This window comes from Limanda limanda, chromosome 11 (genome assembly GCF_963576545.1).
Source record: "Limanda limanda chromosome 11, fLimLim1.1, whole genome shotgun sequence".
Classification (NCBI taxonomy): Eukaryota; Metazoa; Chordata; class Actinopteri; order Pleuronectiformes; family Pleuronectidae; genus Limanda; species Limanda limanda.
Genome location: NC_083646.1, coordinates 2,335,938 through 2,351,106, shown reverse-complemented (window position 1 = coordinate 2,351,106; position 15,169 = coordinate 2,335,938). Strand labels below are relative to the sequence as shown.

Below are 15,169 nucleotides of genomic sequence, written 5' to 3'. Positions count from 1 at the left end.
TTTCTTGTTATAAAATATGTTCCTGATTGGATCTGATTCTGGATACTTCCACCTCCACATCTGGATTCTACACAGATGTTTTAAGTTTCACCTCTTTGGGAAATTATATTCCTATTCGTCTAAAGTGGTTGACAAACAACAATATTAAAACTTGGCAGAAAGCTGGTAAAACGTCACATTGTCCAACCTGGTACTTCAGAAACTCCTGTATAATATTCCGGGGTCCTAATGCATGGGACATAAACTAATTATTACATAATTGAAGTCCTGTGAGTCACTGGATAATGAGATGAGCATCGATCCACTTCATCCACTCCAGCTGAACCTTTGGAAAACTTGTTTTAAAACGACACTATGCAACTTTTCAAACCTTAAAGTAACACTATGTAACTTTTACTGAACAACAGCGCCCTCTACAGCCACATGCGGTGATGGTGGATAACACTCATGATCACCGGCTTTTCTGTTTTCTTCATATTTGAAAAGTTTCCTGCAGAATATTGGCGAAAAACTCTGTTTTTTAATAACTTCTGAGTCTTTTTAACTGATCCACAGTTCAGCTTCACTCTTCAACTCGCTGCAGCTGATTGTGAATCTGTGACTCTCGGTCAGTTCTCCTCACAGGAGATGGAACCCACTCACCAGAGATACACAGAACAGACGTTCAGGGAATGAAGGATGAAACTTTCTCCATGTTCACACTCACTCAATCATCAAACTAATATTGAAGCTGCTGTTTCAGGTTAAAAAGTTACATAGATCACATCTGGTCTGTTCAGCTCTAGTGTGTTGTAAAGGTTTTTGTTGTGTATGTAAAACATCTGTAAAGTTAAAAAGGCTCAAGTGTTAAACGTTAAAGGGACAGAAAATGCAGCTCGTCAGTTCGGCTTTAAAGAGACAGAGGCTGAAAAGAGGAGCTGCAGCGAAGAGTCTGAGGAAAGTGATGTTTTCTGAACATTAGAGAATTTAAACATTTTAAAGTAATAACACTGATGAAGATCATGAACCTAAATATGAGTCGAATATGTCTCCTTTTAAACAAAATGTGCCAAAGATCAAGTTATAGCTGTTAAATAGTTTTTTCTCCTGTTGTCGGACGGATTTTTGTATTAATAGTGTGAACAAGTTAATGTGTTGACTAGTTGTGTAAAATAAAAACAATACTCTTAACCACTAACATTTCTATTTGGAAGAGTATCCATTTTGTATGATTCAATAATGTATTTTTTTTACTTAATGTCTTAATTTTTTTGATAAAGTGTAATGTCATTAAATGACAAATAAAGAAAGCAAATAAAGTTTTTTTGTAGTTTTGTTTAAACTTCCTGATAATTGAAGGCTTGAAAGAGGTGGAGCTCCAGCTGATGAGTGTTAGGAATTTCAAACTTTTAACTATAGGTTGTGTCTGAAAGAACTCTTAATAATAAAGCTAGAGGTAGTTTTAGCTAGATATAATGCACATACAAATTAATTTAATAACCGTTGCTGTTTAGTGCCAATAATGTATCTTTTAGTTGTCCTCATAATTAACTTCTTGGATATTAAAGCATATTTTCATTAGCTGTATTCAACATCAGACAGAATTCAAGGAGCTGTCCTTTCTGGGGCAAAGTCAGTATGACATTGTTTAGTTTCGAGGATGCGAATGTTTACACATTCACAGTCAAGATTGTTTTGATGGAGCAGACACACAATAACACAATAATAGTTTCTCAAACCATAATGAATGACTCTTTTCATAAAGGCGGAAGGGGAGGTAGGAGCAGTGGGTCAATAACATAACCTTATACAAATCATTATTTTCAACCTTTCGCTTATCATATTTAATATTTGGAATTTGCTAAGAATGTTTGTACGTCACGAGGATGGTCAGTCTAACAGCTGTCCTGATAGGAGAGTCGAAGAGAGTTTTGTTATGGTTAAGTTGGTGCAGTCGAGATGGCTAGAGCAAGACACTTTCTACTCAAGGCTGAATTACGAGACAACATCAGACTGTCAGGGTAGATAGGGTTGCCCTAGCAACCGGTAGAGTAGCGTAGGTGCATGACGGAGAGCTGCTCCCTGTCACTTCCTGGATTCGGTGACAAGAGGCGTGGGACTGCGGCTGGACCAATAAGGGAGATCCAAAGTGATTTGCGGTGACTCCCCTCCAAATATTCATAACCAATCACATCAAATCTACTGTTATAACTATACCAAACCCCTTCTGTTCGGGGCCATTTTCATCTTCCTACTGCTAACTTAATTAGCATAGGCTGTGATAATTGTCCATAGCTATGAATAACTTTTCATTGTATCTTTAAATAAAACATTTGATTGAACCAAAATCTTGGATCGGCTTCTCTCATTATATAGGATAAAACAAACACGCCTTAACATGAGTCACAGAGAAACGCTTCCTTCACCTCTGAGTTTCAAGTTGGACATGATGACGTGTGATTAGTGAGAAGAGGCGGCTCTCAGAACAGAGCATCTTCAGCTCCGAGGGTCTGTTCCTTAAGGCTCCATTATGCTTCTACGTATCCGTTTCTCGGAGAGGGTTGCACGGAGAGCGGAGAGTCTTTTTGATTTTTACTTCTCCGACGACTCTACGTTGAAAACAATTCATCGCCAAACCCATAGGTGGCGCAACAGAAGACGAGCTCAGAGTAGCCTACCCCATTTGGGAAGAAGAAGTCCACGTGTGTCTGTTTACCTCTGTCTCCCACACACTGAACCATGGCAACTAACAGAACTAAATAAAGTGACACCCAGCGGGTCAAAATGCTGATGTAATCGTTTCTTAGCGCAGCGGTTCCCCGGTCTTGTTTCCGAACTGTGTTGCTGATTCCACAGCTTAAAGCTCCGTGTAGCTGGAAGCTAGACGGAGCTAGCTCCCCCCAGCTTCCACACACAGTCAGCAGGGACTCCCGGCACTAACTACTACTACCCAGTGTTTGCTTCTAACCTGGTGGTATTATAGAAACAGTGTCATGATAGAAGTGGAATTAAAGTCGTGACGGCAAGTTTTTGCACTGTTACCACCGCAGTTAGCATGGTGGCTAGCCCGCTAGCCTAGCCCGCTAGCACCGTTTTGAAAGCTCGTTTTAACCGTATGTGACTGTGCACACATGCCGTCAGTGCTCTAACGAGCCACCGTCAGCCGGACAACTCCGCTGGCTTAACACACACGTCACATTAATCGTAGAATCGTAGTTGTGTTTGGGTTTATTGTCAAGCAGGAAGTTTAAGGTCCGGAAATGTGAAATCCGGAAATGACATCGTAGGGAAATGATGTCGTTCGCGGACCAATCACAGCCAAGAGCTGTCCGTGGGCTCTCCGACATAAAGATGGACAGTTAGAAAAATCAGAGGTGCACGAAAAGCTCTCCGAGGCGCTCGGAGAGGGCGTTCCACGACGGATAGGGCGGTCTTATCTGTCCGTTTTAGAAAAGACGGACAAGCATAAATTGGCCTTTAGGGAGACGTCTTCACCTGGACCTCAGGGTCACGTCTTGAGGGGAAATGCAAATGGCCGCTGGTGCAGGTCGAGTGTGGGAGGTGATACTTTGCATCAGACGTTACCTCCTGTGCACGTTCATGAAACAGGAGCAAGTGTAATGGAAACACTGAAGCAGTAGAAAAATAGAAATTTAATCATGGACTTGAATTCAGTATCACATTGGTTCTGGCAGAACAACAAGTAAGAGGCGGGCGTCATTTGTAGAAGATGAGAAAAGACGACATGATGATGTATCCGGGATTCTTAGAGGGATTAGGATGCTTCTCCTCGAACAGACCAAAGTAGACGACTGTGTTGGATTCAGATCCGCTCAAGTCCAACTGAGAGAGGACAGAGACAGAGACAGGATTAGATATTAGTTAAACGATAGTTATTTAAAGCTGCGTAAAATCATGCACTGAAGTCTGGACCCTTTCCTGAGGAGCTGCATGTGGGAACGCAAATGTCCAACCTGGACAATCTACTGCTGCATCTTTATATGTGAAAGACAAACTCCAGGAGAAAGTCTGGACCAAATTTTCTAGACATTTCAAGACACAAACACCGATTCACATCTCTAGTTTCCAGTCGATCTAAGCTGCACACTCAAGGAACCAGCTTCACATGAGAGAAACACGTGGTGATTACATCAAGAGTCTCTCTGGTCTATAACTGAATGATGAAGTGCTCCTTAAATCTAATGATCTTCCTTCACTCTCACTTCAGTCTGACTTCCAGCATGTGGAGAGTGGCACTATAGGTGACTGTGGTGACGGACCTGTTCGGTGATGTCCGCCCTCCAGGGGCTGACCTGGAGCCCGTCACACCAGCCCCCCCGCCCGTACAGCCACGTCCCGTGTTCGTTTGGCACCGCCCCCTCTGTCACTCGCATGGCGCAGCCCAGAGGAGAGCCTGGGGGTTCCACCACAGGAATAACAAAAAGAAGTCAAACAACGACAGTCAGTGCAGAGAAATTAACATTTAATCTGTGATTCAGTGACCATCGAAAATGATAAAAGCTCAATTTGAACATTTAGGTTAATTATCAAGCAATTATTATCAGGATCCAGCTTCTCAAAGATTAGTATTTCCTGAAAATGTCGGTTTTACAGGTTTATAAATGAAAAATCTTTGGTTTTAGAGAATTGGCTGGAAAAACACAGAATTTAAAGATATCAACTCAGGCTCTAAGAACTTTTGATAGAAAATTATCTCTATATTCCGACTTCATGAGACTAAAAGATGAATTGAAAAAGTCAACGAGAGATTAATGACAGTTAGAGAAACTGATCACGTGACGAGATGGAGAAGCAGCTGAGATCAGAACCTGTCACTCGCCTGCAGAGTCAAATATGCGCGTGTTGTTGAACGCAGCGTTGATCAGGAAGTGGTGGGAGGTCACACAGAATTCCCCGCAGCGGTTGTCGTCGCTGCCGTGACCCGTGATGACGGCGTAGAGCTCCACCTGCGAACAGACGGACACACGGCTGCTGAGTCGCTCCACAGAGGAGGGGGGGCTCAACAGTCACTTATGGGTCTGTTACCTTCATGGCTGAGGGGGGGACCAGGAATTTGATTGGCTGGAATCGCTTGTTGTAGTTTTTGTCAAAGGTCCCGCCGCCGTACAGTGACATCACTCGGAAGGGGCGGAGCTTCTCCGTGTGGTTATCTGTGTCACCAAAGAGACAAATATGATATTTGACAACCATTAGATAAACTAATTGATTGATTTGTCGTAGGAATAATCAACCTTTCATTCAATAATGAAAATAATCAGTAGTTAAAGCCCTATACGGAAATAATACAGTTTTACACATACACATTATTACTTTTATAGTCTAGTTTAAGTATCAAATTCACAGTCAGAGTGTCCTTGTTCCAGACGAGTTCCAGTAACTATTCACCGACTGTTCCTTCCTGCAGAGAAATTCCTGTTTCCTGCTTTTAAAGAAAAATCCTCCGGTGACAGAGAAATGGGCAGAAAATGTTCTGAGGTGTCGTTAGTTCAGTCGCATTTCTCCGTCCTCACAGAGGAAGAGTTCAGATCAGAGCAGGAAGTTTCCTCCGAGTGTCGACAGAACAACCATCAGATCCACTTTCCAGTGTCCAGAGTGTTACAGGCAATACTGAGCTGCACTTTTTCAGCTGTGACGACTACGGACCTGAGATGCTTCCTCAGTGACTAATTATAAATGAGCCAAACAACCTGTTCACCCACAAACATCATGAATCGCTCTCGGGATCCGAACCTGTGTGATTGCTGACACTGAATCTCAGGTTGAGGGAAACGATCCAAGGCATCGCCCACGGCGGCGTCTTCATGGTGAAGGTGCATGTGTGGCTGTCCAGCAGCGGGATGAGGGGAGACACATCTGTGAGCCAGCGACCGATTCCTCTGTCAAAACAACACAAACACACTCATACACATCAGATTTAATAACAGGATCCAGTCATTTCTAAATAATGGGTGGAATAAGGGCTGAGTGGAGTCTAAGGTTACCCAACACAGACTTAAAACAGAATAGTGTAACATCTCCGTGGGCATCGAACCTGCGGAAGGCGGTGATCCAGCGGCTCAGCTCCATGTTGCAGTACGGCCCGAGGTGATCGCAGCAGACGAACAGCTGCACCGTGTGATCCCAGTGAGCGCAGGACGAGTCCCTGCTGCCGGGACACGACAGGGACGCGTCCAGCTCCAGTTTGTCAAAGTCCAACGAGCCTGCAGCGAAACATGTTGGGATTTCTAATTTTTAACTATAGGTTGTGGCTGATGGAATTCTAACAATAAAGATAGGAATAGTTTTAGCTAGATATTATGCTTCATACAAATGATTTTAATAACTGTTGCTATTTAGTGCCAATAATGAATCTTTTTACTTGTTCTGATACTTAACTTTTTGATATTCAAGCGTAACTCCCTCAGATTCAATAAACTCACACAGAGATCCAGGAACTGTCCCTTCTGGGGCAAAGTCAGTATGACATTGTTTGGGTTTCGAAGATGCGAATGTTTACACAGTCAGGTTTGTTTTGATATAGCTGAAACATAATAATCTTTTCTCCAATTGTAAACACCTTTGGCCGACATTGCATCTGTGGTTCAAGGACTTTTATGAAGTAAACAGGTTGCCTAGCAACTAAAGCGTCATTGGGAGTTTCTTCCTTTTCACTTCCGTATACCAAATGCCAGGAGGATGGATTACGCCTGCGCACTTCCGAGGAGGAGGAACGAAGATCTACTGTATAAAATGGACAGACGCCGGATGTTCATCGCGCTCTGATTCACCTAATGTACTGGAAGCCCATTGCTTTTGCTTTAACCTGTTCATCGTCTCTTAATAAATTCTTGATTGAGCAAACCGAGTTCGGCTCTACTTCTCTAAAAGGATAAAAGAACACGTTTCAACAAACACAAGGTTCAAAACCCCATATCACACACAATCAGACACACACAGACACACACACACACACACACACACACTCTGCTGCTGAGGTCACCTGACGGCAGCTCGACTGCAGCCACTGCTCCTTTGTCTCCCTGCATCGGGACTTTGTCGAAGACAGAAACGACCTCGGCCCGAGTTTGAAGTTTGTCCTGAAGATCTGAAGAGAAGTCAAACCTGTGGAGGGAAAAAATACATTTCACATACATGTGTGTAAACTTTTAAAAACAAATATGTATGAGGGTTTTGGATTACGATTATTGTTACTCTTTGTGTCAGTGTTTAAAGTTAAAAACTAAATTTTAAGATTTGGAAACTAAACCTTTTTCAAGAAATGATATCTAACGAGTCTTTGTCTAGTTTCTAACTTCATGTTGATCTTTGTAAACACTTCCTAGTTTCCTATCTTGATGGTCCTGGACTTTCCCCTCAGGAAATAATCCTCCAGCATCTGAAGTTCCTACAGTATTTTAATTTGAGGAAATGACAGTTCTCAGAATATCATGTCTTCCTCATTTGGTCCTTCACAACCCACCATGAACCAAATGATAAAAGCTACAACAAAAAATATTTCTTTTAGAAATAAATTATTCTATTTTCTGAATAAAGAAATAACATTTACTCATGTGCAGTTGATTTAATTTAAATGTTAGTGAGACATTGAACAGCTCGTGTTATTTTCCTCCTTGACAGATAAAATGAATTTAAATAAATCGATGTGTATCTTCGTGCTCTCACCACTGCGCCTGCCAGTTGATGAAGCTGAACGTGGGGTAAAGAAACGAGCCCATCTCCGCCAGCGCCCCCTGTTGGTCAATACCGATGAAGAAGTTAGGAGATGGGGTTATCTGGAAGGACACATTGACCTTCTGTCCAGACCTACAAGACAAATTAAGCAGAGGTGTCAAAAGTATTCACATTCATTACTCAAGGAGAAGTATAGATACTAGGGTTTAAAAATACTTTTGTAGAAGTTGAAGTATCAACTCAAGCTTTTTACTTATGTAAAAGTGTATAAGTACTGGTTTCAAAACTACTTAAAGTATAATAGTAAAAGTAATGTAAGGGAAAAACATTTTCCATTAAGGACAAACTCTTAAGCCGCGTCTCAGGGGCCTATAGTGCACTACCCCCCCTCCTCCTTTAAAAAAACTGTTTTCTAAAGACCATTATGACTATCATGTTATATTAAATGTTATGTTGAAAAATGTGGGATGCACTAGGCTACCTGTTTCAGCTGCATATATGCCTATTGAAAATCATCACATTTTATTACAATGCAAATACATTAGAGTATTATATGTGTACCACTGAGCATTAACATGCGTTTCATGGAGCGGAAGACATGATAACTAGTTGCCAATAAGTATTGTAATAATGCAAAAAGTCAAACTTCAGTGGAATGTTATCAATAACCTATATTGGAAGAGACCTTGAGACCTTTGGACTCAATCCTGTATTTACAACACTACCAATTGGCTTTGTTCAGCCGCAAAAGCAGCAGGTTCTCAAAGTTATTTGAGCCTATGCCTGCTCTTCCTGGCCTGAAGATGAGTTCTGCAACACTAAACAGTCTTTCACAGGCTGCTGAGGCAGGGAGTGCAGTATTAAACTTAAGTGATACATGGCACACAGCTGGGAAGGACTTCAGTACATCCACTGTGTCTCCGGGTAAACCCGCTGAACCCCACACGCGATATGGATTGGGGATTGCAATTATTTCCCATAATCGCGGGTCATATTTATTATCATTTATTAATTTTTTGATGCGGGCCAATTAAAAATGGATGGCGGGCCGCAGTGGGCCCGCTGGCCGTAGTTTGGACACCCCTGATCTAGAGGAAGTAAAAGTTGTACCAAGGTTTCCGTAGGTGAACCTGCGGAAGGACTATTACCGGTTCAGCCTGATTCGACTCTGGTGCTTAGGGTCTCGTGCTGCGCCCCAGGGCCGAGGGGTCAGTGTGTGTGGGTTGCAGTGGTGTATAAAGTACTTGAAAGCCATACTTGAGTAAAAGTACAGATATATTACCTGAAAGTGACTTCGGTAAAAGTAGTCACCCGTCAGAAAATGACTTGAGTAAAAGTCTTAAAGTAGCTCATATTAAAAGTACTCAAGTATCAAAAGTATCTGGTGTTGAAATGTACTTAAGTATCAAAAGTAAAAGTACAAGTACAAAAAATTTAAAATGCAAAGTGCTTTTTATAGTAGGCCTATACAGACACAAAACAACCCAAAATGTTTCTCCTCAAGATTTATCTCAACTGACTGATAAATTATAACGACAATATGAATATAATGTATATAATGTATAATTTACAAATTTTGAACCCGAGTTGAGAGAGAGAGAGAGAGAGAGAGAGAGATAGAGAGAGAGAGAGAGAGAGTGAGAGAGAGAGAGGTGCGCCGTGCGTAGAGGTGTGCTGCGCCAACCTCCGTTGCTCAAGTAACGAGCCATGGCGGATGCTGCGAGGACGGTGGCTTAAGGCCAATTTATGCTTCTACGTCTTTTCTAAAACGGACAGATAAGACCGCCCTATCCGTCGTGGAACGCCCTCTCCGAGCGCCTCGGAGAGCTTTTCGTACAACTCTGATTTTTCTAACTGTCCGTGTTTATGTCGGAGAGCCCACGGACAGACCTTGGCTGTGATTGGTCCGCGAACGACATAATTTCCCTACGACGTCATTTCCGGATTTCACATTTCCGGACCTTAAACGTCCTGCTTGACAGCTAACCCAAACACAACTACGATTCTACGATTAATGTGACGTGTGTGTTAAGCCAGCGGAGTTGTCCGGCTGAAGGTGGCTCGTTAGAGCACTGAGGGCATGTGTGCACGGTCACATACGGTTATAACAAGCTTTCAAAACGCCGCTAGCGGGCTAGGCTAGCGGGCTAGCCACCATGCTAACTGCGGTGGTAACAGTGCAAGAACCCGCCGTCACGACTTTAATTCCACTTCTATCATGACACTGTTTCTATAATACCGTCAGGTTAGAAGCAAACACTGGGTAGTAGTTAGTGTCGGGAGTGCCTGCTGTCTGTGTGTGGAAGCTGGGGGGGAGCTAGCTAGCTCCGTGTAGCCTCAAGCAGATTCAAGCTGTGGAATCAGCAACACAGTTCGGAAACAAGACCGGGGAACCGCTGCGCTAAGAAACGATTACATCAGCATCTTGACACGCTGGGTGTCACTTTATTTAGTTCTGTTAGTTGCCATGGTTCAGTGTGTGGGAGGCAAGCTAACATGTCAACAGAGACACGTGGACTTCTTCTTCCCATAAATGGGGTAGGCTTCTCTGAGCTCGTCTTCCGTTGTGCCACCTATGGGTTTGGCGGTGAATTGTTTTCAACGTACAGTGGTCGGAGAGGTAAAAATCAAAAAGACTCTCCACTCTCCGTGCAACCCTCTCCGAGAAACGGATACGTAGAAGCATAATTGAGCCTTTACGCCGCGCGCAGCTCTGGCTTGGCTCTCCTCTTTTTTCTGAACCCTCCGGTGCGGTTGTGTTCCAAAATTAAATCGGAGTAACGAGGCTATTTTAAAAACGTAAGGAGTAGAAAGTACAGATATTTGCGTGAAAATATAAGGAGTAGAAGTAAAAAGTCGTTTGAAAAATAAATACTCCAGTAAAGTATAGATACCCAAAATTTCTACTTAAGTAAGATAACGAAGTATTTGTACTTCGTTACTTGACACCTCTGAAATTAAGAGTCATAATTACCAGACAAACGCTTAATTTACCTTAAAAAATACAATTGAGATGAAATCATTTAAAAAATAAATAGACTAAGTGTCTCAAGAGACTTTAAATCAGTAGAGATGCTAGTTTTCACTCAGACTTGAGAGGATCACAACTTTAACCTTTTAGAAAGGAACAGTTAATTAGAAGGACGTTAAGCATCAACATCTGGGGATTTAATCCCGACAGTGAGCCGCTCTCACCGGAGCGCCTGAGCCACCGACGGCTCCAGGTGCACCATGGCAGCTGTGATGTTCAGAGGCGAATCACATTCATCCTTAACACAGTTCATGTCCTGGATCGGGTTTCCAGGGAGGGCGTAGACCAGCACTCCGGAGGCGTTGGATTTGGCCATGGACTGAACCTGGAGGGAGAAACAGCCACGAAGGTCTGATGGTGAAGAATTCATGTGCAGGCAAAGTGTTTTAAAACATGAGAGTCAGCTAAAATGTCAAATGTTTGTTGGTTTTAGCATTTTAAATGTTAAGAAAAAAGCATTTATTTGTAATTTGCATGGGAGTTGCCAGAGAAAACCTTTTGTAAAAATTTGTTTTTACATAAAATTATGATAAAATTATATAATAATATGGAAGTTTTACTAAATTAACACAAAAAAACTTAACTTTAATAAACAGTGGTTGCTTGATATAGTTAAGCTGAACCTTGTAAGTACAAGAAGCAGAAACTCGTCACAGACCTTAGTGAAGAAGGAGCAGTTTCCCTCGGACACCCAGGCCACGGCACCGGCCACAGCCGAGGAGGGATCACATCCGTCTCCTGCATCCGTCAGCAGATACGACCCATTATCCCAGCGGGCCCAGAGCCAGTCGTACCTGGCATTCAGTCGCTTGATGATCACTGGCATGTTCCACCCTGTGAGATCAAAGTACAGATACACTCCTGATCAAAATCTTAAGACCAGTTAAAAAATTGCATGAATTTACATTTTGCACTGTTCTGATCTTAGGAAGGTTCTAAGTAGAGCTTCAAAATGCAAAAAGAAGAAATGGGAACAAGAGACCAAAAGTTGTGAGCAGGCAATTTATTGAAAACAACAATTTAACTCAAATAGGCTGTTCATCAGCTGATCAAGAGTTTAAGACCACAGCCTTTAAAAGCCAAAATCTGTGCAAAAATTTGGATTCCATGTCATTTCCTGTCAAGTAATCACACTGTGAAGATCTCTTGATGGCAAAGGCAAAAAAGGTCACCGTCTTTGAACGTGGTAGGATTGTATAAACAAGGCCTCTCACAACGTGCCATCGCTGCTGAGGTTGGACCCAGTAAGACAGTCATTGTGCATTTCTTAAAAGATCCTCAGGGTTATGGAACAAAAAAATCAAGTGGTAGACCCAAAGAAATCTCACCGGCGCTGACCCGGAGGACCCGAAAGGCTGTCCGTCAAGACACGGGACGATCCTCGTCCCAAATTAAGGCCATTACTGGTGCTGACTGCAGCCCAATAACCATCAGACGGCATCTGCGAAGGAAGGGCTTCAAAAACAAGAAACGTCTTCAAAGGCCACGTCTCCTTCAAAGCCACAAAATTGCCCGTTTAGACTTTGCAAGGGAGCACCAAACATGGGACATTCAAAGGTGGAAGAAAGTTTTATTCTCTGACCAGAAAAACTGTAACCTTGAGGTTCCTGATGGCTTCCAACGTTACTGGCATGACAAGGAGATGCCACCTGAGATGTTTTCTACGCGGCACAGTGGAGGGGGCGCCATCATGATCTGGGGTGCTTTTTCCTTCAATGGAACAATGGAGCTCCAGGTTGTGCAGGAGCGTCAAACAGCAGCTGGCTGTGTGGAGATGTTGCAGCGGGCGTCCCTCATGACTGAGGGCCCTCGTCTGTGTGGTAACCACTGGGTTCCTCAGCAGGACAACGCTCCAATTCACAATGCCCGTCTGACCAAGACTTTTTTCCAGGAGAATAACATCACTCTTTTGGACCATCCTGCGTGTTCCCCTGATCTTAATCCAATTGAGAACATTTGGGGATGGATGGCAAGGGAAGTTTACAAAAATGGAATTCAGTTCCAGACAGTGGATGCCCTTCGTGAAGCCATCTTCACCACTTGGCGCAACATTCGCACTAGCCTTTTGGAAACACTTGCATCAAGCATGCCCAAAACGAATTTTTGAAGTGATCAACAATAATGGTGGAGCTACTCATTACTGAGTCCGTTTTTGACACTTTAATTTCTGTTTTAGGAGGGTTTTGTTTTTTTTTGAGCTGTGGTCTTAAACTTTTGATCAGCTGATGAACAGCCTACTTCAGTTAAATTGTTGATTTCAATAAATTGCTTGCGCTCAACTTTTGGTCTCTTGTTCCCAATTCTTCTTTTTGCATTTAGCTTTTTGAAGCTCTACTTAGAACCTTCCTAAGATCCAACAGTGCAAAATGCAAATTCATGCAATTTTTTAACTCGTCTTAAGATTTTGATCAGGAGTGTATCTGCCCGACCGTCTTTGTCTCTGCTCAACAAGCGAGTCAGAGAACAGGAAGCTACAGACCTCAGCTCATTTCAGTGTTCTTACCCTCGGAGGTGAACACGGCCTGGGAGAGGCCACAGTTGGGTGCAGCCGTGCAGCTCCAGTAGTACAGCACCTTAGGGATCCAGTTCCCCAGAGCGAAGACCGGCACTGGAGAGAAGTGAAGTCTGGACAGAACCTCCTTGTGACTGCAGACACCAGCAGGAGATACAAGAGGAGAGGAGAGGATTCTGTTCATGTTTCATATCCACACTCACAAGAAGATGCTGCACAGCCATGAGTTTAAAACCTTTTTGGTACTTTTTGTAAGGCAGAAGTACAATATACTTTAGAATATTATCTTAAATACTTCCACTGGTCAATAAAGCTGAAGGAATAACAATAACTGTGATACATTTATTGCGATAATAATCAATATCAACTAGATTTGTTTCACGAGATCACCCAGTACTACATAAAGAACATATGCTCCTGTACCTATACACACATATACTGTATATACACATATATATAAATACACATGTTTATGTGTGTGTGTGTAGTTTTGTAACATAGATTATTTTATTTATTATATATATTTAGATATTGATCATGATTTTGTACTTTTTCAAATGTTACATCTGATCATCTTGGAATCAGCTGTAACTTAATAAAGTATTTTTAGACTTTAGTTTTGGAGTATACTTTATAATATAATCTTAAATACTCCATGAGGTCTATAGAGATGTATCCTAATAGAGTATTTTTAGACTGTAGTATTGGAGTATACTTTATAATATAATCTTAAATACTCCATGAGGCTTATAGAGATGTATCCTAATAGAGTATTTTTACACTGTAGTATTGGAGTATACTTTATAATATAATCTTAAATACTCCATGAGGTCTACAGGGATGCGGAGCAGCAGCTTGTTTCTCCCCCGGCTCGGCTCTCCTCCCCCGGGTCACCTGTCGCCGGCGGCCCGCTGCAGCTGCTCCCTCATCCACAGAGCATCGGACACGGAGGACTCGTCCAGGGACAGGAACAGGACCTGGGCCCGGGCCGGCAGCTCCCGCACCAGGCTGAGCAGCGAGGACTCGGAGCTCCACAGACTCTCCAGGAACCCGGACCGGTTGGTGAAGGCGTGGATCACCAGGCTCCCCTGCACCGCTCCGGGCTGGAAGGAGAACTCTCCGCCCAGAGTCGGGACCCTGAACGCGGCGGCGAGGTCCCCCGGCTCGGGCCCGCCGGAGCACCGAGGCAGACGATCAGCCTCGGCCAGGCTGATCTTCTGCCTCGGTGTCCCCGCATGAACCCCGGTCACATGAGCTGTCACAACAAGGAGGAGGCTCAGCAGCGCGGAGCCTGAACGCACCGCGGACATGATCCTGCGCACAGCGCGGGGCCCTGAACTCACCACGACCACACAACTCCCTGCATTTGTTTTAAAACTTGATTATCTTTAAAACATATTTATCGCAAATGTCGCAGCTTCTTAAACAACTTCCTGAATCTTCCTCTTCCTCATCTGATGCGAGGGCAGGACCTGCTGCTGAGTACGGCGGCTGCGGGGGGACAAACAGCAAACCTTAGGTTTTAACTTACTATAATAGTATAATACTACTACTACTACTACTACTACTACTACTACTACTACTTTAATTATAATAATAATAATTATTATAATAATAACAGAAGTTGATTTATGAAGCACATTTTAAACAACCAGAGTTAACCCACTGCTGAGCAATAAAAACAAAAACATTCGGAAAAGTACAAGAATTTAAATAAAATAAAATCAATTGCTAAATAAAGTGACGTGAAAACAACCTCAAAGAATTAAGACAAGTGCATCAATCAAATAAAATGAATAGCTTTATAAGTGCAACGTTTGAAGCTGGTTATTTGAAGCTGGATCTTTACTTGTTATGAAGTATTTTTACTGAGGGATCTGATTCTGGATACTTCCACCTCCACATCTGGATTCTATACAGATGTTTTAAGTTTCACCTCTTTGGGAAATTATTTC

General features: G+C 42.8%; 1 protein-coding gene across 1 annotated transcript; it reads right to left on the bottom strand.

The window, feature by feature from the left end:
* Positions 1-3,612: 3,612 nt before the first annotated feature.
* On the bottom strand, positions 3,613-14,680 carry LOC133013499 (uncharacterized). Its single transcript, XM_061080454.1, has 12 exons — positions 14,109-14,680; positions 13,206-13,348; positions 11,361-11,536; positions 10,867-11,027; positions 7,663-7,803; positions 6,980-7,101; positions 6,032-6,200; positions 5,731-5,876; positions 5,026-5,150; positions 4,820-4,946; positions 4,260-4,393; positions 3,613-3,822 (listed from the first exon to the last, which is right to left on the bottom strand). The coding sequence occupies exons 1-12, from the start codon at positions 14,522-14,524 to the stop codon at positions 3,697-3,699; spliced, it is 1,986 nt and encodes a 661-aa protein (XP_060936437.1). The 5' UTR covers positions 14,525-14,680; the 3' UTR covers positions 3,613-3,696.
* Between the last annotated feature and the right edge of the window lie 489 nt (positions 14,681-15,169).